The sequence below is a fragment of the Pteropus alecto genome, unplaced genomic scaffold (assembly GCF_000325575.1).
Source record: "Pteropus alecto unplaced genomic scaffold, ASM32557v1 scaffold206, whole genome shotgun sequence".
Taxonomy (NCBI): domain Eukaryota; kingdom Metazoa; phylum Chordata; class Mammalia; order Chiroptera; family Pteropodidae; genus Pteropus; species Pteropus alecto.
The window spans coordinates 3272933-3297957 of NW_006438906.1; the positions used below are offsets into that span (position 1 = coordinate 3272933).

Genomic DNA, 25025 nt, shown 5'->3' on the forward strand with positions numbered 1-25025 from the left:
GGGCTTGGCTTAAACAATCTTTTAAAAGTGCCAAAGGTAACAGTTAAAGGATGTTTTTTAAAAACTATATTCTTATGGATATATAATTTAAGATGTCATTACACAAAATCACAATCCCATGTAATTTAGCCTCCCTAAATAGCTTAGAGGTCCCCCCAAATCCCTTTTAAATGTATTTTGCCAAAATCCCATACAAGTGTTTAATAAATCCCTTGATTTAAAACTTCTTTTGGATGATTTGTTTGAATTACTCAAATGTTAGAGTAAACACCTTCAGTTCTTAACATGTGTCAACAAAGTACTGTTTTTCATATGCAGTAGTGCATTTTTGTCAAGAAATTTATTAACCTTTACAAACACTATTTTCACTCAATCTTATTCATAAAAAATGATTTATGATTAAATCTGTAATAAAACCATATAACACTCATCAATGCATTCAACAAGACCAGTTTCATCCATGGACATAATAAACCACTTTAAAACAGCAGTTTTCATTCATGTCGCTGTCAAATTAAAAGTATTCCTTATAATGGGTTGTTATCCAAGAAATCCATTTCACTTCATGTTATGTGGTAAGACTGATGGATGGATAGAATCTGAAATTCGATTTTACCCTTTTATGGTCACCCTTCAGTCTCAAACAAGTTTCACAACAGGAAAGTACTTGTGAGCAGAGAAATCAAATTCGGGAGGTACCTATAGAGAAAATCAGAAAAATCAATGTATCCAACAAATATGTGGACATAAAGATAATTTTTATTTTAGAATTTTATATTTTTAAAGACAAGGCAGCACAGAAATAAAAACTGGTTTAATGACAAAACCATTAAGTTAGGAACTAACCTGGAGGGGAAAAAATTAGCTTATCTCTGGATTTATGAAGTTCATTAGAAAACATTCTGACCATCTGTTTTTTACCTTCAGAGTACAGTTAACACAGGAAAATAGACTTTAATTACAGGAAAAGATCATGGGTCAGCAAGTTTTTTTACTTCCAGTCACTGATAGTACTGACCAATGAAATGAGAGTCACTGGTAAAAAGCAGGGCAGGAGATAAGATAGAAAAACAATGGGAGTGAACAAATAAAGATACATACAATGGGCATATGCCACCAGAAACGCCTCAGCAGTTGGCTTCCAACCAATGCAGAACTTCTGTGTCAAATGTTTATATAGCACTGATGATATAACATTACCAGGGAAGCTCAAGGAATGTTTCATCTCCCGAACCATTAAAAATGTCTTAAAATTACTGAAGCATTCACCTTTCTAAAGGCAGATGACTTTTTAAATATCTCTCCCATAAATGTATTTATACACATTTTTTTGTTATCCCAAGTCAATCAGTAATTTACACAAGAGGATGGAGGGGAACAGAAGGGCAGACTTTTGAAATTTTTAGTTGACAAAATGTATGTCATGTCTCAAGGCAAAATGGCAAGCTCTAGTTAATTTCTGCTGCTCAACCTCTTTTAGGGTGATCATTTTTATGTGTTCAAAATTTTTGTAATTATACTTATACATCTTATTGAAAAAAAGTGAAGTTTTACAATAATTTTGGACCATTTATTTTCCCCACAATGTACTTACCTTAGATTCCTTTTTGTGTCCTCCTGCCAATAATTTCATAACCACAAAGTTGGGTTTGGCAACCTTTAAAATTCTATTGACCTAAACAATGAGCAACATTTAGCTATCAAACATACATAAAATTGAATCAAAATGTCATTATTATGGATACTAATAGGAACTTTGCACATTTTAAGGTGATTTTTTTTTAAGGCGAATAAAAAATATGAACAAATATCGTACTTCTTTCAGTAACAAAGAACTCTATTTTAGTCGACCCTGAAAATTTGAAAGGGTTATGGTATCTCGCTCTCATACAAACAAAACATGAGCCTGCAAAGTCCTGCAAAGGCAGCACTGTAAGAGAGTATTTGGGGCATGGACTCTGGAGTTGGTGTCTGCTTTCAAATTTCAGCTTTGCCACTTAACTACCTCTGAAACCTCTGGCAAGTTCTCTAACCTCTCTGTTCCTCAGTTTCTTCATCCGTAAAAATGGAGATAATTTTAACCTACCCCACAAGGATTTGTTGTGAGGAATAAATGAGTTCATATATGTTGGGCTAAGAACCAGGCCTGGCAGGTAGTAGGATCCTTTAAGTGTTAACTGTTGTTATTTCTGACTACCACTTGTCTAAAAGGCTTCACTTGAACACACGAATAATGGAGCACTGCATTTCTCTTTAAGAGGGGAGTAATGTGCAATTTGCAGTAAGAAAGTTCCTAGTGTTATTTTCTTGCTGACCTCTCTCTGAAAAACATACCAAGTTCATGAACCATTCCTCCTCGACTATGATCACACATCCACCCACCTAGATGGCAGCTCCACCTGGGCATCCAATAGGCATGTTCAAAACTGAGCTCTGACCTTCCCAGCCCTGCCTCTCTACTGGCAGTTTTCCCCACATGACTCAATCCATCCTGGTGCTCAGGCCAAAAACTCTGAAATCATATTTGACTCCTTTTACCCAAAAGCCAATCCATCCATCAACCCTGTTGGCTTGACCTTAAAATATACAGAGAACATGATGACTTCTGATCACTTCTACTGTCACCAACTCTCATCTGGGTTACTATGGCCTACTAAATGGTTCTCATGCTTCTACCCTTAGCCCCGCCACAGTCTATTTTTAGCAAACATCCCTCTAACATCTCTAACATCCCTCACTTATGCAACAGTACTCCAAGAAACTATCATGAGACAGTTAACTGAAGCAAGTACTATTTTACTATCAACGTCCATGATAACATTGAGTTGTGCTCTGAGAAAAATAATGGCATTGAGTTGTGCTCTGAGAAAAATTTTTAGCAAAGTGGCCAGAATGGTCTTTTAGAATATAGATCTGGTCACTCTACTCAAAACTCTCCAGGAGCTCACCCTTTTCCATCCCATTCCAGCATACTAGTCCTTAGCTGTTCTTTACTCCAGGCACACTCCTGCCTCGGCACCTTTACACATGTGCATCCCATACCCTAGGAGGCTCCATCCATGGACGGCCACTTGACTTCCTTCTTCACTTTCCCAGATTTGCTCAAAGGCCACTTTATTACAAATGCCTAATCCTTTCTACCTCTCCATCTCCTGTAGCAGCCACTATCCCCATTCCCAGTTTGATAGTTCTTCATAATACTTGTGATCTTCTAATATATTATTTTATTTTTACCTATCTATTCATTCATTTACTTATCACTGCAAGCTACCACTCTCCCCAACCCTTCAGGAGGGCTGGGATTTGTTTTCACTGCTGGAATCTACCACAGTGTTGAAAGCATAGTAGGCACTCAACAAATATTTGTTGAATAAATGAAGTCCACTAAAAGAAACATGCCACTTAGAATAAGTACCTTCGTCTAATTTTTATACTTCTCCCTTTCATTTTTATTTATTACATGGTTATATATGATTTTAAAAAAGTCATTTCTCTCCTATCCCTATTCCTTAAGGCACTCAGCTCCCCTCCCAAGATGCATGTCTTTCTATATATATTTCTGGAAATATATAAGAAAATACACGCCCCTTTTGATTGAAATGGCAGCATTCTATATACACTGTTTAGTACCCTGCTTTTTGCATTTCTTGTATCCTGAAGAACGTTCCATTACAGTACATGAAGACCTTTGTTCTTTTAAAGGCTGCATAGTATTCCCTTGTGTGATATACCATAATTTAACAGTTAATGAACACTTAAGTTTCTTCATTTGTTTTCTATCAGAAATCCTGCTGCAGTGAATATTCTTGTATATTTATTATTTCCCTCACTTCCCACATGTGCACATGTATCTATAAGAAAACCCTAAGAAACAACTGCCTGAGCATTTGTGATTTTTGAAAGATAGCTCTTCCATGGCGGTCGTACCAAGATATAATCCCCAAAATAGTGTATGCATTACAGTTAACTCTCATTTAAAGAATAAATGCATTTCAATAAGATTAGATATATAGCAAATTGTGAACATAATGAAAGCCTAAAAATATTTTGCAAGTTCTAACCTCTGTAAAATGTTATCTCAAAGTCATAAAAAACAAAACATTTATTTTAAATGGTCAAGTGGATAAGGTGGTTTTTACTGCCTGTGATAACTGACCAGATCATTTTTTAGATTTAAGATTTATATAATTATATTTTAATAAAGTAAATGATAGATTAAAATAAAAATTTTTAACATTGTGAGCCGTGGATCAATCTGGATCTTATTTCTGTTCTTCATACTTCACCGTTCTGTCTTAATTTCTCTTTGCCTTCATTTCCAAATTTAGACAAAAGATGTATTTATGTCGGCTCTTTCATCAAAAAATTTTAAGTATGACAAGATTAGGTTAGCAAAGCCATATGACATCCTTGACAGAAACATGATAGGCTTCATTAATACTATAAAGTTCATTTTTATAAACTATCATCTAGTAGTTAAGATATGTACTTCCTGCCATGCTTTTCCTCTAGAATTAATGTGACTGCAGTCTTACCTCATGGTCTGGGTTTGGGATATTTTCCAATATCATTTTTGCCTGCTGAAAGTGCTTACTAGCTGCCACATACAGTTCTGGAGACTGAGGAGGAGGGCTGTATTTATTGAGGTCAGACATTTCCTACAAAGGGGGAAATATTGTTATTCAAAACATGTTATATGAACTCTAATACACATTTTTAAATAATTCTACATTGACTATCCAGTCATATATAGACAATGAAGCAAACACTCATCATGTCCCTATTTTTTCCTGTGTAATATTAAATTCTCAACCTTCATATACTACTTCATACTATTCATACTTAAATAACTATTAACATAATGAATGCATCCAAAAAGAAGCCGAAAAATTTTCACATTATTTAAATTGCTATTTTATCGCCCTGTCCCACTGGTCCAACAATAGTTTGACTATTTTAAAAAAATGGCTAGGTATAAACATCTCTGAGAAGGTCTAAGACTAAATATTTTATGGTGTTTTTAATGAGCAGGTTCACCTTGAACTGTAGATAGTGCACTGGTGGTGGTGTCATTACACTGTTGAACGGAGCAAATCTGTGCTCATATCGAACTTGTTCACTATCCAGCTCAAACTTGGGTTTTCGTACTTTGCCATCCATGTCAAATGCTACCATGGTCTAAAGGAAAAAGAGAATAAGAAAAAAGATGGTATCAATATGAAAAAGTGAACATCCTCCTTAAGTCAGAAAAGAAAATAAGAAACAGCAATTTACACATAGCTAAAACAATTTAAGGTACAGAAATAGGAAGAGAAAAACTGGCTTCACTATTCCTTTTTGTGTTATGTCATCTTTTATATTAAAACTTTTCAAGGTCTAGTGTTTATGTTACTGTTTTTTTCCCAGTGAAATTATACCACATGCACATTATTTTTCCATGCCTCATGCTTTACAATAGCTTTGAAACTTTCAAGTAAAAACTTCTGAAGAAACAAGTAGCATATGATTTTTGTAAGAAAAGCATAGGTCTTGTTTTTCAAGGAGTCCATGTTCTATATATTTTAACATAAGGGTGCCTCAAATCATTTCCTGAATTGCCAAGTACAACTTAATACTACACCTCCTTGAAAATGTCTTCTTTTGTTTAAGCCATTCATCGTGGAGCCTACCTCCTTCGTAATATACTCCTAAAAAAATCCAAACCCCATTTCTTCCAAGAAACCTTTCCTAATCATCAATCAGAAGTAAACTCTTCCCTCTCCTATTACCTGTGTCACACATATGCCACCTGGCCTGTCATTCTAGGCACCTGAGACAAGGATCACATCTGATTAGACTTGGTATCCTGTAGTGTACTCAGTACAAGATATATGGCACACCACATGGGTTCAAATATTTAGTAAAGGGGTCAAATATTTGGTAACAGAAGGAAATTTAACTATGGGTGGTGAATACGCAATGCCATATATATATATGACATGCTGTTGAATTGTACACTTGAAACTTGATTTTAATAATGTCACCCCAATACTTTTTAATAAAAAAGTTTGGTAAACAAATTAATGAAAACAACTAGACTTGGAAAAAAGTTAACTACAAACGATGGTTAGTAAAAATAAAGTTGAAATTAGAATCCAGAAAAGAAAATCACAGAAAAGAGTTCATTTTAATTAAACTATTTAAATGTAATGTAGCTAAAAAGTAAAAAGAACTTCAATGTCAACAACTAACCTTAAACATTCCAGCACACATGTTCTGATATGCCTGGCTCATTGTGATCTCTCGGCTCAGTGGGCGAACTGTAATAGAAAATCATCCATACGCTTTCCCCTTTCCTCTTGCATTATTGCAGGAAAAAATCTAAAAAAAAATCCTATCTTGTTTACTAAATTCTAAACATTTTTTTCTTACAGGATAAACATTATTTTATGGCCAAATCTACAAATAATAAAATATAACTGAAAGGCTAAACAAAAATCATGTTCCCCAAATAGCTAAAACTATAAAATTCTAGTATGAAGTAATTTTAACTTCTGAATTCATCATACAGAGACTTAAATAGGGAACCCATGAAAGGTTATTGAATAGTCCACTCAAAGTATTGAAATCCTAAGTAAATACGAAATATTTTTTAACAAATGTAGGAATATCTGTTCCCTTCCACAAGTGATCAGTAGGGCAGTCCTTCAGAAACACTTCTTTCTCCTCATGGTCCCTGAGTGGTGCATCGAGGCGCGCTGTAATCATCTTTCTGCGCGGACTATAAAAGCACAACTCCAGATCTACTTCCCTCCTGAGCTGTCAGCCTTCTGTCAAAAGATCAAAGGTCTCCTGCTGTCTTGTTCCTCAACCTATCTTGCTTACACACTCCATGTGCCTATTTCTTGTCCTAAGGTCCTCTGACACATGGAATTGCAAAGCAGTAAAGCAAAATAAGGAATGGAAGCCAAAAAACTTGTATCATTAATATTGGGGCTCGGTTTCTACCTTCTACTTTCCAAAGAGAAGACAGGGGAGAATTAAATTATGAGTAATTCACCCCTTATGAGGCAGAGGTAGCTCTTCATCTATTTGTAGAAATTAAAGTGTACTGCAATGTTATTTTTTTCTTAAGGTTAAAAGTAATCCACAGCACCTTTCTTCTTTTTCTTTGTCTTTTTACTGCTACGGCCTTTCTGCTGCTCTTCCATTATTCTTTCCTCTGCCATTTGAGAGCCATCGGCACGACTTAATGTCGACATCAACCATGCATAAAGGAATTCAGAGAGATACCTTAAAGGATAAAAAATGTTAGTTAATAGTTAATGTATAAATGAGATAGCTTTATCAACACATGTACTGGTACTAATAGTTATTTTCCATAATGCTATAAAGTCTTTTAAAAACAGATTACCCAATCAGATAACGGATAGATTATATAAGAAATGAGCATTACAAGGAATTAACTTGACCTTTATTGTAGCCATGTTGCCATACAATACTGAAAAATTTGTTTAATTTCCTACAACAACATGGTTTTACAACTTTACAAAAGATTTCTTCATAATCATATATGCATGGAACAAATGTCCATTACACTGGTTTCACTATATCAGAATGCGTTTCACCTCAACCTATTAAGTAAATATTTTATTTTCCTGTTAATTACAAGAAAGCCAATAAATCCAATCAAGAGCGCAAAAGCTTCCAATGAGCTGCCTCAAACCACAAAGAATGAACTTGAACATTTCCCCCATCAACTGTCTTCTTTGAATAGCAGTGTCTACTATGGGTTAACAAAATTTATCAAGACCTTCTGGTTAAGAGTTATTTGTTATCTATATAAATGTTGGAGAATATATCAAATAATATTTTTCTCATATTACTATAGTTGATGTTGAAATTCAATTTTCATAGCTAAGAGTTATCTGTTGAGAACCCCAGCAACCATGATAACAAGACCACATCAACAGTGTGGAAGAGAATTACTTTCCTTTCTCCGTTAAGTTATTCCAACATACAGTATCTTACTTACTCATGTAAATAATTTAAATGAATTAAAAAGATGAACTATATTAATATCTAATATACTAAACTTAGTTTGTTATGAACAATAGGTCATTATTATTTTTAAATGACCACCACACTCTGCCAGACTAAGAAAGATTTAAGATAACTGAATTTATTAGTGCACAATTTTATTTTTTCTATAACAGCTTTTCTATGCCTGAAATATTCTCAAGCATCCACTTACTAGGTTTCTTTACCTTATCTCCAAGTGAAAGCACAGAACTACTCTGCTGAGGATCATCTCTTATCAGCTCCAAAGCTCCTGAAACAAAGCCTCAGGGCCACAGTTTGCAACAATTATACTCCCAATGATAATCTTAGCCATGATTTCTTCTCAGAAGATCTAGTTCAAATTTTTAACTTAAATTCACTTAAGTACATTACACAGCTAGCATCTAAGTTCACTGAAGTTAGGGCAAAATATGTTGTTAGTTTTTCTCCCTAGAAACAGATAAGAGCTCTTCAATTAATCCAGTTACCTTGGTGCTACTTTTAGTAGTAATTTTTAAGAAAATATTCAATGGCTGAAAAAAAATTTGTGTGGTGTTAAGGTACTTAAAGATGTTCAAAATCACGTAGATCTACTTTTCAGTACTTTCCAATCGTCCCACAACTAATGTTAAAATACACCAAATGAAAAAGTACCTTGAAATTATACTCTACAGATACTCTCCCAGATCTTTTCTACTCCAGCTACTACCAATTTTAACTCATATTTTTCTCTTACCAGTATATGTAGTAGTACTCATGCATGCTGTAGAGTTCCAATTCAAAGCCACTTAGAAGATACTGTATCATAATTCGAAGGTTATGGTAAAGGACCCAGGTACCTAAACAGGCCAAATGTTGCCTTTGGGGTTCTTGTTTTAACAGCATAGTGTGAAGGGCTGCATCCACCTTCTCTGCCTATCAGAATAAAATATAACATTTACTTTCCTTTATAGGTAATGAGAGAATTAAACAGCTAAAAATAGCATGAGCAGAAAATGTAAGTCTCGCCACCTAAAGAATTCATACTTTCAAATACATTTTAGTTAGGTTTACCCAAATTTCTCATTTCACAATGGATAACATTTAGCTAAAACTCTTTAAACTAAAAAGACATCCAATTTATATGACAAAAAAAACCCCCCAAATAATTGACTTCAGGTCTTTAGTTATATTATTAATACTGCTGATGTTCACAACTTTACTTATGGTTAATATATTTTTACTATAATATGAACTTGCTACAGAACTACAGTTCTACAAATATTTTATAATTTATCCTGATTATCGAAAGAAATAATTTAAGTTGTTTCTCGGTTTGGATGATTGTTTTATTTCCTTTTCTAAACTATTACTTTGGTATGAAACTGTTACACGGTAAATGAAAAGAAAATTCATTATATTGAAAAATTAAATAGTCAAAATATTGTTCCAAACAACTATTCTTAAAAATCTGATCGAGGTATATGAACTGCTTAATATTATAAGGATGGCAACTTGTTGGCTCTTACCTCATCCTGCAAGGTAGCAAACTCCTCAAGAATATGACCAAGCTTATCTCTCTGTCGAGCCCTATTATGTCCATGGATCTGAATAAGACTACAGAATGGCTGCAATACAAATACAATTTATTAACTGTCAATATGAAATTTCCTGATACTAAAGAAAATTAACATTCCAAGTTTCCAAAATCTAGCTTTAGGAAGAAAAAAATGCTGTGTATTTAAGAATTATGCCTATGTCATTTTTCACATAGGTGTTTCTTTTTAAGGAATTCAACACCAGTATTTATCAATAGCTAGAAGAAAGTGACTGTTTATGAAACTTGTTTTTATAGCAAAAATATCTTCCTTCAATCTTTAGATATCTTCCCACCATTTCAAGAGGACAGTTTCCTTTTCTGCTTATTTCAAGCCAAAAAGCAATATTGAAGGCTGACATTTCTGTGTTGCTCTAAATATACCAAAATGCCTTATAACGTTTGAGTAATGGCTAATACCTATAAGTTCTGACAAAAATTCTTCTATTCCTACTTTCTCTATACAGTATTCTCATATGAAATACTATAATATGTCACTAATGAGATAATACACATGAAAAGTAGGATGCTCTGATTTAGGAAGTATGAATTATGAATTCAACTATAATATTGTTTTATAATGGTATGCTCTGACAGATATTATCTCATTTGATCAATAACTAGCCTATCCTCTTAAGAGGTATAGAGGTGCTATTAACATTTCACCTTTTTAAAGACTAAGAAATTTATAGAAAAGTAAAGTGATCTGCCTATGATAAAATATTAATGATAAAAAATGAAATCTGGTCTTTTATTGATTCTCCTTTCACCATACCATGCTGCCTGCAAATACTGGAATCAGGCCCAAAATAGCTCTCTATAAAGAACTTATAATTAAATAGGAATGACTTATAATTAATTGAATCCAACACAAGGTTTGTAATTTTTTCCTAATTATTTGAGATTTGAAAAAAGTTTGATTTCATCTAAATTAATAATTTTAATTTTACTATAATCTTATTAAGGTAGTACAAAAGTAACTGCCTGGGGAGGTTACAAATACTCCTTGTTTATAACGTCAAAATAAGTAAAGTTTTTGAGTCCATTTAAAAAAAATGAACAACTGCTCTTTTCCCAGATGGGGGTCATAATTTATCCTGTTTGTGTGGTTCTGAGAGGGCATCAAATATGCCTCCATATCTGACAATCTTGCCAGGAAGACTGTGGGTTATTGAAGCTATCTACTCAAGCATAAGACAGAAACCTCCTATTTATTCAGTGAAAATGAATAAGAAGTATTAGATGGAAAACAGCACAAATTAAAGTTATTGAAAGAATCACGCCCCACAATTTTTAAAGTATCCTCACAATGATTAAAATTTTAGTTCTTACCCGAACACAGTGAGTAACAAATGAGTCAATACAGTCCTTAGCCTGGTGATTATTATATAAGCAGCACCTGTAAGATAATAGTCATGTCATTAAAATCAAACTATTTGGCCTACAGAAAGAAGCAGTGATTACTGTAGGTGCCTCCAACAGACAGGGATGGTGGAAAAAAGAGAAAATGGAATCAAATACATTGCTAAGTTGAAGACTGGTAGCATCAGATTAAGAAATATTTCACATTACTATGTTGGACAATTAGAGTTGAATTGCATAAGATCAGATTAACAATGAGAGAAGGAAAATTCCAAGGCTCCATGCTTCCTGACCCTACTCCAATGTCATTTTTCCTACAACTGATACTCTCAGGGACTGTGCTCATAACAGTAATTTACAAAGAAAGCACTACACAGAATCCTCATTTCTTCAAGATGTATCTACATTTCCAACTACTGGCCAAAATCATCATCTAGACTCTGGGCACCTCATCATCTTCCATCCTCACAAAGTGGTTCTCCTGTGGCATTCCTTATCTCAGTTAAAAGTATCGCTTCTGACTAACAGCCTTCCTGAGCAGTCTGGAAGGATCTTCTACCTTTCTGGCTCTAGAGGAACTACAGGGACTTAATAGATGAAAGATATTCTTTTTTTTATCCCTGAGATGGGAGGTCAGTAGCCTTTGCACCTAAGGAGATAGGGAGAAGCAGACAATCTTCTGGTGCACTGAGAGGAGCTGACAACTTGCTGCTCCTAAGAGGTTGCCATAACTGAGCAATGTGACCAGAGCCTCAAAGATAAAGAGCCACGATGATGCAGTGAAAAATTACAGTGCATGTAGGAGCCAAGAGAAAGAAAAAGCAGAACACTTGAAATAGGTGGTCACAAAATAGAAGTGCTGGAAGGTCCATTACATTTTTATCTCTACAGTAAGAAAATTACTGAAGGAGACTAAAATACAGCAATTAAAAAAAAAAAAAGGTTTTCTGGATCTAAAAACTACAATTTAAAAATTTAAAAATTTAGTAGATGAAAGAGTCTCACTAAGTAGCCTTGAAGATCAAGAAGAAGAACTTTCTCGAAACAGCAAAAATAACAAATAAATGTCATGAGGGATATGGAGAAGAGATTTTAAGAACATAGTATATAAGGAGCTCTGACAAAGAGGAAAAGAGATGAAGGTGAAGTAATAATCAAATAAAAATATAGGAAACATGGTCTGACTGAAGACTTGAGACTTTAATAACTTAGTTCCAGATAGGATTATCTGAAAATCACACATGAACATTCTGGTAAAACTCTTGAACTTCTAAAATAAAGAGAAACTACAATCCTCCAGAAAAAAAGTATCAAATCACTACAAAGGAAAAAGAATCAGATCAGCATCAGATGTCTTATCTGTAACACTGGAATTTTTAAAACCATCTACAGGATACCATGCAATGAATTTTGCTATATACATAGTCCATTCTCAGTATAGTTTTGTGATCGTTTTCTTCTATAAAGTTGCCATGGACACTGAAATAGAGAACTCTGAAACACTGCTGCTATGGTAAAATATGGGGGTTATGTTCCTACCAGTCTCTGGTCACATTTTCATCATCAACTGATCAAGACATAACCTTGTTTTATGTGTACTTCTGTTTCAAGACACCGTACGTAATGTATGTTGTTGATTCACAGCATTGAACTCATGCATCCAACACACACATTCTCTCTGTAAGGCGCACCACAGTCTTCTTGTGGTAAGGAACAGTACACACCACATCACTACCCTCAGAGGACATTTTAAACTATGGAATCATTAACAAAAAGCACAAAAACATGGCAGCTAACAGTGTTATTTATAATATAAGGGCTGAAACAAGAAGGCAAGAAGAAGGTTGCCTTGTTCAACCTATGTGTTAAGAGACTTGAATTTTTTACCACTCTGCACATGACCACGAAGATGACGACAGCAGAGTGAAAACTGATTTGAGGGTTACAAATACATTTTAGCAAGTAGGCAAATTTGCAAATATGGAATCCACAAATAATGAGATGGACCATAGTTAAATCTAAATGGATAATAATGAGTGACAATGTGTAATCTAATTGCTAACGGAAGATTGTTGAATAAAGGCAAATGCAAATTAAGATACAGATCTATTTCACATGTATCAGATTGTCAAAAATTTAAGTCTAATAATGCCAAAGCCTAGACTACAGGGAAATTGGAATCCTTATACACTGTTGGCTGGCGTATGAATTGGTCCAATTGTTTTGGAAAGCAATTTGGCGCAATTAGTTAAGTTGAAGATGCACATACCCTATGTTCAGCAATTCTATTTCTAAGTATATAGCCTATGTGCATAAGGGGAAATGTTCAAAGATGTTCATTACGGCACTGATTTCAGTAGTGATACATTAGAAACAAGTTAAACATCTAATTGTAGAGAACTGGCAAAATGAAGTGCAGTATCTTCGAAGGGTAGATTTTAATGAATGAAATAAGTCTGCATGGATCAACTTGGTTGATTCCAAAACATTAAAGTTGAAAAATAAATGCTGCAAAAGGATGTCGCACTTTTTTAAGTGACAAAACTTAAGTGAAATTTAAAAACATAAAATAAACTGATATATTGTGTAAGGACACATATATCTGGGTAAAGTGAACAAGCATTCATAAGAGTGATATATACAAACTTTAAGGACTGGAGTGAGAAGAAAGAATACAGTAGAAAAGAGGATTTGAAAGTCTACTCAGTTTTCAAAATGTGGCCTAGGTTACCCTCGTGGTAGTGGTAGGGCTGTCCTTGAGATGCTTCCAGGGGAGAACACAAGGTCAAAGCTATTTTCATAATAATAAGATGTTATTTGCCTTTTGCACTTATTCTCTCACAAGTGTATAGCTATCTTCTATTAAGACAGACATGAAAGAGATTTGGCAAAATGTAAAACAATGCCACTTTTCTATTTTTTCTTAAAAACATAGTTATTGTCCATAAAAATGTTACTTATGTTAATATGTAATGGGTTATTGTTATTTTTTAAAGAGTTAATACATATGACCCTTACAAATAAAAGCTATTTGGTTCCTTAATAACTTTTAAGAATGTAAAAGGGTCTTAAGACAAAAAAGCTTGAGAACTGCTGCTTTATGTATCTCTACCAATTTAATTCATTAAAATTAGCTGCTCCTTCATATCTAAACTTAGCCCTACTCTGGGACCTTTCAGTTGTTGACTGTCAGGTAGCTCCACCCCCTAATCTTACATGGCTCACTCCCTCTGTTCACTCACATATATTACCACTTCCAAGTGGCCTTTCACAACTCTCATATCTAAGAGAACCATCTATCCCTGTATCTTACTTTATCTTTCTACATAGCACTTATCATGACCTGACATTATGAAATTTATTTACTGTTTAGTCTTTCCTACTGAAAGGTAAACTCCTTTTCAGCAGGTGTATCCTTCCTTACCCTAGAATCCAGAAAAGCACCTGGCAACAGCAGGTACTAATTTATTATATTTATAAAATAAGAGAATAAAATGTATTAAATCATATATAGTCAGTATTTATAAAATTTTATCAATTCTCTTATCAGTAAGGAAATATATAAAAAACAAAATTAGTAATAAAAATGTTGCTTTAAATGGATGGTGGTACAGGTGTCTGTCAGTTTATACACCTGAATATTTGATATATTCAATCATAACACTATTTAAATAATTTTTAGCTGTTTCTATTTGCAGGTGACATATTACATGTAGAAAACCCTGAAGATCCCGCCAACAAATGGTTAGAATAAATTAATTCAGTAAAGTTACATATGGCCAATTAATTTTTAACAAAGGAGCCAAGAATATACAATGGAGAAAGGACAGTCTCTTCAATAAATGGTGCTGAGAAAACTAGACGGCTACTTGCAAAAGAATGAAAAAGAATGATGCAGGAGAATATGTCTTAACAAATATTAAAACTTAAGACAAAGCCACAATACAGAAAATATATATTACCACTGGAACTGAAATAAATTCCAAAACATAACGGTTTAAGTATAACAAAGATAGCCTTTTAATCCAGTGGGAAATGATGGTTTATATTGTAAATGGTGCTCACCCAATTGGCTGTCTATCTAGAATGAAATCAAGTTGAATTTCTATCTTCATATCATTTATAGGAAAAGAATTAAGAAGGATTAAAATTTTTAAGGTACAGAATAAAGCCCTAAACATATCTAAAAGATTTAGTGGTACAACATATGGGCTGGAGAAAATTATCTCAAAGGAGAAAGCTGAAAGTTACATAGGATCGAAAAAACAAAACAAAACTCATAAAAAATTATCACTACAGAAAGCAAAAATTTTAATGTAGCAAAAGAAAGATTAAGAAAAAAAAATCTGCAGTGCCTATCACAGATAAAGGATTAACCTCCCATAATATATGTTCATAGAAATTTTCCAAAAAAAGTCAATGGGAAAAAGATATGAATAAGCAATTAAAAAAATTTAAATGTCCAATCAATATTGTATTGGTGCTCAAATTAAAGTTCCAAGGAGGTATCGCTTCTTACACAACACACTGGAAAAAAAAAAAAGAATAACACCTGGGAGTGGCTCCATAGTGTAGTGGTTAGCACATCTGCTTTACACGCAGAAGGTCCTAGGTTCGTGCCCCCGGTGGAGCCACGGACCATACCACGGGTGCGCTAGGCCCCAGGGCACCTGGCCCCAGGTACACGCCGCAAGCGTGTGGGAGGAGACGCAACGCCTTCAAAGATTCAATTCTTAAGGGGAAACAGCAACATCCATATGGCAGGGGTGGAACTGTGTGTAGGGGAATTAAAGACAGGGAAAAAAAAAGAATAACACCTACTGCTGGTCAGTACGCAAGGAAAGTATAATCTCATATATTGTTAGTAGAAATATGATTGTTACGATCTTTTAGAATGCGAGCTGGCAATATCTATTAAAATTAAAACTACACATGCCCCTCCACTCAATAATGCTACTCCTTAGAATACATTCATATTAGGAAATATTTCGCAGCCATTAAAGAGAATTGGATCTATATCAGGTAATATGAGAAAAAATCATGATGTATCTCTGAGTGAAAAAGAGATAATTTTTAAATAAAAATAATTTAATTTAAAAAAGCAATCCACAAAATAAAAGTTTACAAAAACAGTCTGTTTAATGTGATCATATTTATATAAAGCCATATATGTATCTTTATAAACAAAGATATATACGGTGATGGTCATCGAAATGTAGTTATCTTAGAGGTAAGATTTCAGGTGATTTTTATGACTCTTCACATATTTTTCTGCATTGTTTAAATTTTCAAGTGTGACCACATATTATTTACATAAAGCAGTCCCCCCTTATCCACAATTTGTTTCTATGGTTCCTGTGGTCAACAGTGGTCCAAACACATTTCATAGAAAATTCCACAAATAAAAAATTCATAGTTTATGTGGTTTCTTTCTCTCTTTCAAATCTTATTGTACTGTATTGACCCTTTCCACTTAATAAGAATTACTAGAACACAAGCACTGATACCTCAACAGTTGATCTAATAACCGAGATGGCTACTAAATGACTAACATGAGAGTAGCATATACAGTGTGGACACAATGGACAAAAGGATGATTCATGTCCTGGGCAGGACAGAGCAGGACAGCTTGAGTTTTCATTATGCCACTTAGAACGGTACACACTTTGAAACTTATGAATTTTTTTATTCCTGGAATTTTCCATTAAATATTTTCAGACTATAACTGACTTCTCTAACTGAAACTGTGGAAAATGAAGGCACAGATAAGGGCAGGGGTGGGGGTGTGGGAACTACTGTGTTTTACTTAATGGTCCCAAAGCTCAAGAACAGTGAGTCTGGTGAAGAGAGAGCAGAGTTTGCCACCCCAAAATATGTCTCTTTGAGATATTATTTTAAGCCGGTTACTTTTAAGAAACAAAAGACTCAAGAAGAAACTTCGACTTCCCCCCTAACTGCTTAAAAGAATTCCAGGAAGGGAGCTATCATCACAGATAACTATAGTTTAATATGCATCCTTTAAGTGAAAAGGTAAGTATATATAAGAAAAAATGTAGGGTTTGGGACTATCTGCGGTTTCAGGCGTCCACTGGGGGTTCTAGAATGGTCCCCCATGGGAAAGGGGGGACTACTATAATCATTTTTTTTTTAAAGCAACTTAATTACCTTCTTTTCCCTATTGAATTAGGTGTCACATCCTATTAATTTTACTAGTGAAATTATTTCTATTAATTTTACTACTGAAATTTGTTCTTTTATATTCCCAGAGTTTAATCCTTCCTCATCTCTCACTTGTATTACTGAATCAGCCTAGCTAAAAACTTTACCTCTATTATCACTACAGATTTGCTTCCTATTAAAAAATACATACCTTACACTGAATAGACTTGAAGGCAGTGAGGGAGTCAGCCCTGATAATTTTTGAGGAAAATGCCCTCCACCCCCAAACCTGTGTAAAGGCCATGAGAAAGAGCCTGTAAGTTCTAGAAATAGCAAGGAGGCCAGTGTGGCTGAAGCAAAGCCGGTGAAGGGAAAAACTAAGAGATGAATGAGGTCAGAGAGGCACCAGGACGGGGTCTAGCCTAGAGCACATGGGGCCTTGAAGGTTCAATCATAAAGATTTTGGCTTTTACTGTGAATGAAATGACAAATATTAACTAACACTGAGGATGCTTGTGAATTTATTTCCTACCAGTTAAGGGGCAGTTCTTAATTGACAGGTGTGTGGGTAAATTCTCAAACTCCCTTGTCCCTGACTAGGACAACTCTGAGGTGTAACCTACACTGTCTCCAGAGCTCCTTAACAGGACTGAACCAGAGGAACTTTCCATGGAGCACACCTTTGGGTGGCTTTCTTACTCTTCATGTCTCACTTGCCCACACCTCTACCGGGTTTTCCTGGGAACACTTTATAATTATGTATACATAAATCTTTGTCTCAGGGTCTGCTTCTGTGGAACCCAACCTAAGAAAGAAAGCTACCAGGGAGTTCTATGTGAGACGTGGCATGACTTATTCAACAAATTGAACGCTGAATCACTAAAAACTGTTCTAATAATACATAAATTCATACAGTCTTCACCTATGTTCGTTTAAGAAATAAAGACTTTTCTTCCCTCTACACTGGAGAAACTCTACTTATTTTTCAAAATGCCAACTCAAATGATGATTATTTCTGCCTGAAATACCTTCCAGCTCTTATGACAGCATGTTTTCAGGTTAGTGACACTATCTGAACATAATTTAAAAATCAATTACCTGCATTTTCTATTTCTATGTAAACTCAGATCATTGAGAAGAGACCTTATTTTTATAATTATTTCCCATAGTGCCCACGTAATACAGTGCTTTGCATGTAGTAAGAGTCAATAAAACTTACTGAATTTCTGATAACTCCTTGGAAGTTTTGCTTTTCATAATAGACCTAATGTTAACCTCGCAAAAACTTCAGTTACAGAAATCAATTTTATGAATGTTTTTTATACAGAGACTTGATTCCAACAGTTTTTATGCCTTAGCTATAAAGAAAGAAGACAGAGAATTTGGGCTTTTAAGAAATACATATGCTATAATGTCTTATGATACTTACTTCGGGGAAAGCACCGGAGGACTGACAAAAGACCGAAGTGCATCTTTCACCATGTCTTGCATGAGATGAGTTCCAAAGACTTTTTTGTTATCCACCAGGAAAGTGGTCTTAAAACAAAAGTTATATATTAGTAATGCTGTCATGATCCTGACATATTGTACGTATAGCTGCCATACCGTGTGACATGAGCATACCTCTTATAAATACCACAGAATAAAAAGAGATTAAAATATACAAAGTTGGTGGAAAATTTTTATAAATCACTGCCTCCACAATGGGTATTACTTATTAATCCCTATTTAAGGTGTATTCTTATGCAGAATAAAAAATGTGCAGGAAAAAAATCTCCCAAAAGTAATATTGAACTAGTCAAAATGAACTGACTATTCTATGTCAAGTGAACTAATATATAAGGTAGAGCTCCCTGAGTTATGAAATATTAAGTAGTTATAAATATTAAGCCAGTCAACAATTTTTATCACTAATGAACACTTTGTAACGCATACAAACTTTCCAAACTTGGAAAAAATAAATGATTAATACATACAGTATTAAATTTAAAATAATTATTTAATAACTTGCATTTAATTTTCTCCCCTTAACAACCTCAGGGGTTGTTAACCTTAGTACATTATACCTTACTTGATTTCCTAACACATCTGAGTTTTTTCCAGTTTTTGATGATCATAAACCAAACAGCTATAAATATTCACATATGGGTTTTTCAGGAGAACATCAGATTCTACATCTCTTAGGTAAACAAGGGTAGGATTTGTAGATTTAATTTTATAAGAATCTGCCAAATTGTTTTCCAAAGTGGCTGTAGCACTTCACATTTTCATCAGTATTGCATCCTTACAAGCACTTGGTATTTTGTACTTAAGATATTCTGAAAGGTGTATAGTATTATTTCATTGTGGTTTTCACTGGCATTTCCCTATTACTAATAATGCTGAATATTTTTTCATATCAAAGTGTTCAAATTTTTTGTCCATTTTAAAAATTGGATTTTATGGGTTTTTTAAATTATATTTATAGAGTTCTTTATATGTTCTAGATTCAAGTCTTTTGTCAGACACGATTTGCAAATGCTTTCGCCCACTGCGTAGTTTCTTTTCATTTTCTTAAGTGTATGCCACAGAATTAAAGTTTTAAATTTATCAATTTATCATTTTTTTAAGGATTGTGCTTTTGATGTCACACCTAAGAATTCTCTGCCTTTTCCAAAGTCACAAAGATTTTCTCCTATTCTTTCTTCTAAAAGTTTTATAGTTTTACATTTTACATTTAGGTTTATGATGTATTCTGAGTCAACTTTTCCTTTTTGCATATGCCTGTCCAATTGTTCTTGCATCATCTATTGAAAAAGACTACCATTTATTTCTCCATTGGTTTGCCTTTGTGCTTTGTCAAAAATTGACAATATTAATTACTGATCAAATGATTAACATCAGTCAATTAATAAAGGACTGTATAATATAAAACTATATTAGGACTAATTTAAAAACAGGACTTTTCTGGACTTTCCCCTTGGTTCCACTGATCCATACATTCATCATTTTACCAATACCATACCTATCTTGCAGTCAGGTTAGCATGATTGAGTTCCTAACTTTGTCCTTTTTTTTTTCAACAAAATTGTTTGGCTGTTCTAGTTCCTTTGCCTTTCCATATAAATTTTAGAATCAGCTTGTTGACATCTATAAAAATTCCTGCTATAATTTTGATTGAGATTGCTTTGAATCTATAGATCAATATTGGGGAGAACATCTTAAAAATATCAATTCTTCCAATCCATGAACAAGGTATATCTCTTGATTTATTTAGGTCTTCTTTGATTTCATCAGTATTTCGTAGTTTTGAAGCACAAAGGTCCTACAAACAGGTGTTAGATTTACATCTAAGCATTTCATTTTGATATTATTGCAAATAGTTCTGTTTTTCAAATTCTGATTTCCTATTGTTCAAGTATGTAGAAATACAATTGCTTTTTGTATACTGGCCACACGTCCTAAGATCTTGTTAAACTCATCCATCAGTCTAGGAACTTTATAGATTTCTTGGTGCTCTACACAGAAAATCATGTGGTTTGTAAGTAGAAAATATTTCCTCCTTTATCTTCAAATGTATGCCTTTTCTTTTTTCTGCCTTTTATCACAGGCTAAGAGTTCTAGTACTACACTGAGTAAGAACGAAGTGATGAGAGTGGACATTCTTGCTTTCTTACCAATCTGAGGAAAGGATTTAATCTTTCATTATTAAGTATGATGCAGACTGTAGGGTTTTTTATACATGTCCTTTATCAGGTTAAGTTCTCATCTATTCCTAGTTTTGCTGAGAGTTTTTAAATCATGAATGGATGCTGACTTTTGTCAAATGCTTTTCCTGAATCTACTGAGATTCTATTGAGAAGCTATTGAGATGAATTACACTAATTTTCAAATGTTGAACCAGCTTTAAATTCCTGAAATAAAACCCACTTGGGTCATGATATTTTAAAATATATTGCTGGGTTCAATCTGAAAATAAGACTTTTGTGCCTGTATTCAAAAGGGATATTGGTCTATTGTTTTCTATGCTTGTTATGTCCTTGCTTTTGCTACTGAGGTAACGTTGGCCTCATATGAGTGTTCTTGCTTCTTCCATTTTCAGGAAGAGACTGTGTAGATATGGCCTAGAATTTTCTTTGTTGGGAGGTTTTTAATGATTAATTCAATTTCTTTAATAGATATAGGATTAGTCAAGTTATCTATTTCTTCTTGAGTGAGTTTGGTAGTGTCCTCTAAGGAACTGGTCTATTTCATCTAAGTTTTTAAATTTATGGACATAGAATTGTTTATAATATTCCCACATTATCCTTTTAATGTGTGTAAGATCTATAGTGACATCCTCTCTTTCATTCTTGATATTCTTGATATTCACTTCTCACTTTTTTTCTTGCTCTGTCTGGTTAAAGGTTCATCAATTTCAAAGAAGTGGCTTTTGGTTGCATCGATTTTCTCTCTATAGTTTATCTGTTTCCTATTTTACTAATTTCTGCTTTTATTTTTGTTATTTCCTTCCTTCTCTTGTTTTGAGTTTAACCTGCTCCTCTTTTCCTGGTATTTTAAAGTGGAAACGTAAATTATTAATTTCAGATCTTTTTTTTCATATAAACATTTTAAGGCTATAAATTTCCCTCTAAGTTCTGATTTAACTGTATCCCACAGATTCTGATATGTAATATTTTCATTCTAATTGCAGGCTTCCTCTTTGATCCATGTATTCTTTTCACATGTGTTAATTTCCAAATATTTGGCCCAGGATATAATTTTGACGAACGTCTAACAATCTAAGTCAATACTTCTATTAATAAAATATAACATTAACTGCAGAATACACTTTAAAACCATCTCAATAAAACAATGTCAACATATAACTCAATATTTGAAGAAGTATTTTTAATATGAAGTTGAACTTACTTGTAAAAGGGATCTTGAAAGAACGCAAGGTGACTGTTCACTAAACTCACAAAAAAAATCCTGAGAGACACAGAGAATAAGTAATGTCATTAATAGATTAAATAAAAGCTGAAAATGTCTGCATATAGAGTGTAATTTTTACTAGACTCTCTGGGAATTATACACTACCAGAGTCAGAATATGACAAATAGCTAAAGATCATTTCTACATGAATTATCTAATTGTACCAATGGAACAATGGATAATTTTAGAGCATCAATTTTTTTTAAAACAAGCTGATCAATAATTGTACTGTGTGGATACCCATATTATATTAATACACCATGAAAATAACAGTATCAATAATTTACTAACGTAAGAGTTTACTTCCTACTTCACAGAAATACCAAGTAATCAGGCCAACTGGATTCATATTACCAACTGTTCAAACTGGCAAACATCAAGATATGCTTAGAAAACTATATATGGGTTTATACACAGATAAGAAAAAAAGATATTCTGAAACGTTAACATGTATATTGTAAGACAGTAGTTATCATTTTCATATTCTGCATTTTCCAAATTTTATAGTTAAGTAAGAATGTATGTATATTAATATTTGTTGGGTAAAGACAGGTATCAGAGTTTGGAAACACCTGTGGCACTGCTATAGGCTGGCAGTGAGAATAAAATATATACACTCTACAACTCTCCTAGAAACAGAGACAGTTGTTGCCCAAGTGTCTATCACCGTGGAAAACATCCCTCAACAATTATAGGCAGCACTTTTTTCCACTGAGCTCTCGATTGTAGCCTAAGGATTCCCCTCAGTACAGTTCTCATCAATGACTCAGATCTGGTATTCAAGAGGAACCTCTCTGCCACCCAACTCCATCCAAGAAAGGCAATACTATTGCCGGACATGAAAAAATCCTGGTCCTTTTATATGTAATATCCTTAAATTAGAGGGGTGAAAGTGGGAAGGAGATGACTGAGGAAGAGAGAGTGGGAGTGGAAAGCAGTGGTGGGGACATAGAGTGGTAGGAGGTGTAGTGAGAAGAATGGAGAAAAAACATGTTTTTCAAGGGCTGTTAAAATATGTTCACTGAAGTCCCACCTATTTTTTTAAAGGTTTTCTTTTTCTCCTCAAACTATTAACTCTTTGAGTTATCATTTCAAGTTTCTTCATCATTTTGAATAGCCATATACAATGTTTTAAGTCCTCTCCTCTTTAGAGGAGACAAACCTTGTAATTTTCAGTTACAATTACTTTATTTATGACCACTCATTCTAGCTCTTTATTGGCTCTTCATCATCCCAAATTTAAAGTATGGATATCCCCTGTCTGCTTCTTTCTACACTTATTCCTCAGACTCATGATCCTAAATTTAAATGGGTATTCTGCCAAATTTTACCAAGTTTCGCTAATCAATTCTTTTTTTAAAATTAACTGTTACACCTTACACACACTGCTCAAAATAAATATTCTCTACCAGAGATATGTTCTCCCATTCCACATTACAAAGAAATTTAAAACTCATCTATCCAACAGGAAATTCCTCAACTTCAGCCTCTCAACCTCTTACTGTACCCTACATCTGTACCAGATCTTTTCCTTGCCTACTTTAACCACAGAAGTCCTCTAACTTGTACCAAGGACTCCATTCCTTCCTGCTTTTTCAAGATTATTATACATTGTCAATTATCCATCCTTTGCTCCCCCAGATAGTAAAGTTTTCCCTCTAGCAGATTGTTCCCATTTACATTTAAACAGCCAAGTTTCTCCCATTTAAAAAAAAAAAAAGACTGTCACATGATCCCACATTTCCCTCTCAACCACTGCCTTCTCCGCCAAACTTTCTAAAGGAGTTAGCTACACCCCCTGTCTCTATTTACTCAACTCCCACTCATCTTCACTGCCCACTACCTGGCTCTTTGTTCTAGTCACCATTATCTCCCATCACTAAATCCAATGAACATTAGTTTTGGACCTCTATTCATCTCTTTCATTTGACCTCTCACAGCAGCATGTGACATGACTTCTTTCCTGAAAAACCTTTTAATTGACTTTCAGGAGTTGCTTCCTCTTTGGCCTTTTCTTCTGTAGGTTCACAGTTTAGTTCTAGACTACCTTCCTTCCTTAATCTATATATCTTTTTTTCCTTGTAGTTTTATCCACACTCATGCTTCAATTACTATCTATACTGTAATAATTCTAAAATAATAATTCTAGCACAGAGCTCTAAACTCTATCCATATAGCCAATATCTATTCTATTATCTACTTAAACATTTCAAACACACCTCAAACTACTTCCTACGACTCAACTGACTCTCAAAGGTCCCTTTTGAGAATTTCCTCATTTCAGTGAACAGTGCCAAATCTGTCAGTAGCATGGAGACCTTCCTGAGAGCTCCTCTAATGCCCTATATTTAAAACACCATCAATATTCTACCAATTTTAGCTCACACATAGCTCTCCTGACTACCTCATCATCTCCCTGCCATCCTTCTAGTCCAAGTTGTCATCTTCTTTCCCTTAAACTATAATAATGATTTCTTAATTTGTTCCCTGTGTTTATTCTGGTCCTCTTCTACTCTTTTTTCAATAATGCAGCCACATCTTTGCAAATTCTTAACCCAATTACGTCACTACTCTATCCATACTGATCTTACATAACTCTAATGGTTTTCCTTTGCCCTATGATAAAGACTAAAATCCTTAATGTGGCTTAAATGGACCTGTTTGACCTGCCTTACACCTTTTTAGCCTCACCAAATCCCCCATCACCATCACAGTATGATCTACTCTGATACTTTTCTTTTAGTTTCTCAAATGTATCATGGAGGGGCATTCAACTTCCTTCATCTGGAACGGCCTCCTCCTCACCATCTCAATGAATGTCTATCTAAACTTCAAATCTCAGCTTTACCTTTACTTCCCTAAGAAAGCCTTCTTTGATCACCTAGGTCAGTTCCTTGATTACGTATGTTCCTTTCCTTCATATCACTTACTTTGG

At 34.1% G+C, this 25025-nt stretch overlaps 1 protein-coding gene across 3 annotated transcripts in view; it reads right to left on the minus strand.

Annotated features, from left to right (window-relative positions):
• Positions 1-321: 321 nt before the first annotated feature.
• Positions 322-25025, minus strand: part of NAA35 (N(alpha)-acetyltransferase 35, NatC auxiliary subunit) — a 66468-nt gene continuing 41764 nt past the window's right edge. For all 3 annotated transcript variants that reach the window (XM_006916080.3, XM_025049735.1, XM_015592639.2), the window contains exons 13-23: positions 22028-22087; positions 18567-18673; positions 10949-11015; positions 9549-9647; positions 8777-8955; positions 7136-7272; positions 6232-6299; positions 5038-5178; positions 4536-4658; positions 1595-1675; positions 322-699 (exon numbers count right to left, since the gene is read on the minus strand). In XM_006916080.3, coding sequence (XP_006916142.1) covers positions 640-699; positions 1595-1675; positions 4536-4658; positions 5038-5178; positions 6232-6299; positions 7136-7272; positions 8777-8955; positions 9549-9647; positions 10949-11015; positions 18567-18673; positions 22028-22087 — 1122 coding nt within the window. In that variant the 3' untranslated portion in view covers positions 322-639. The remainder of the gene's footprint in view (positions 700-1594; positions 1676-4535; positions 4659-5037; positions 5179-6231; positions 6300-7135; positions 7273-8776; positions 8956-9548; positions 9648-10948; positions 11016-18566; positions 18674-22027; positions 22088-25025) is intronic.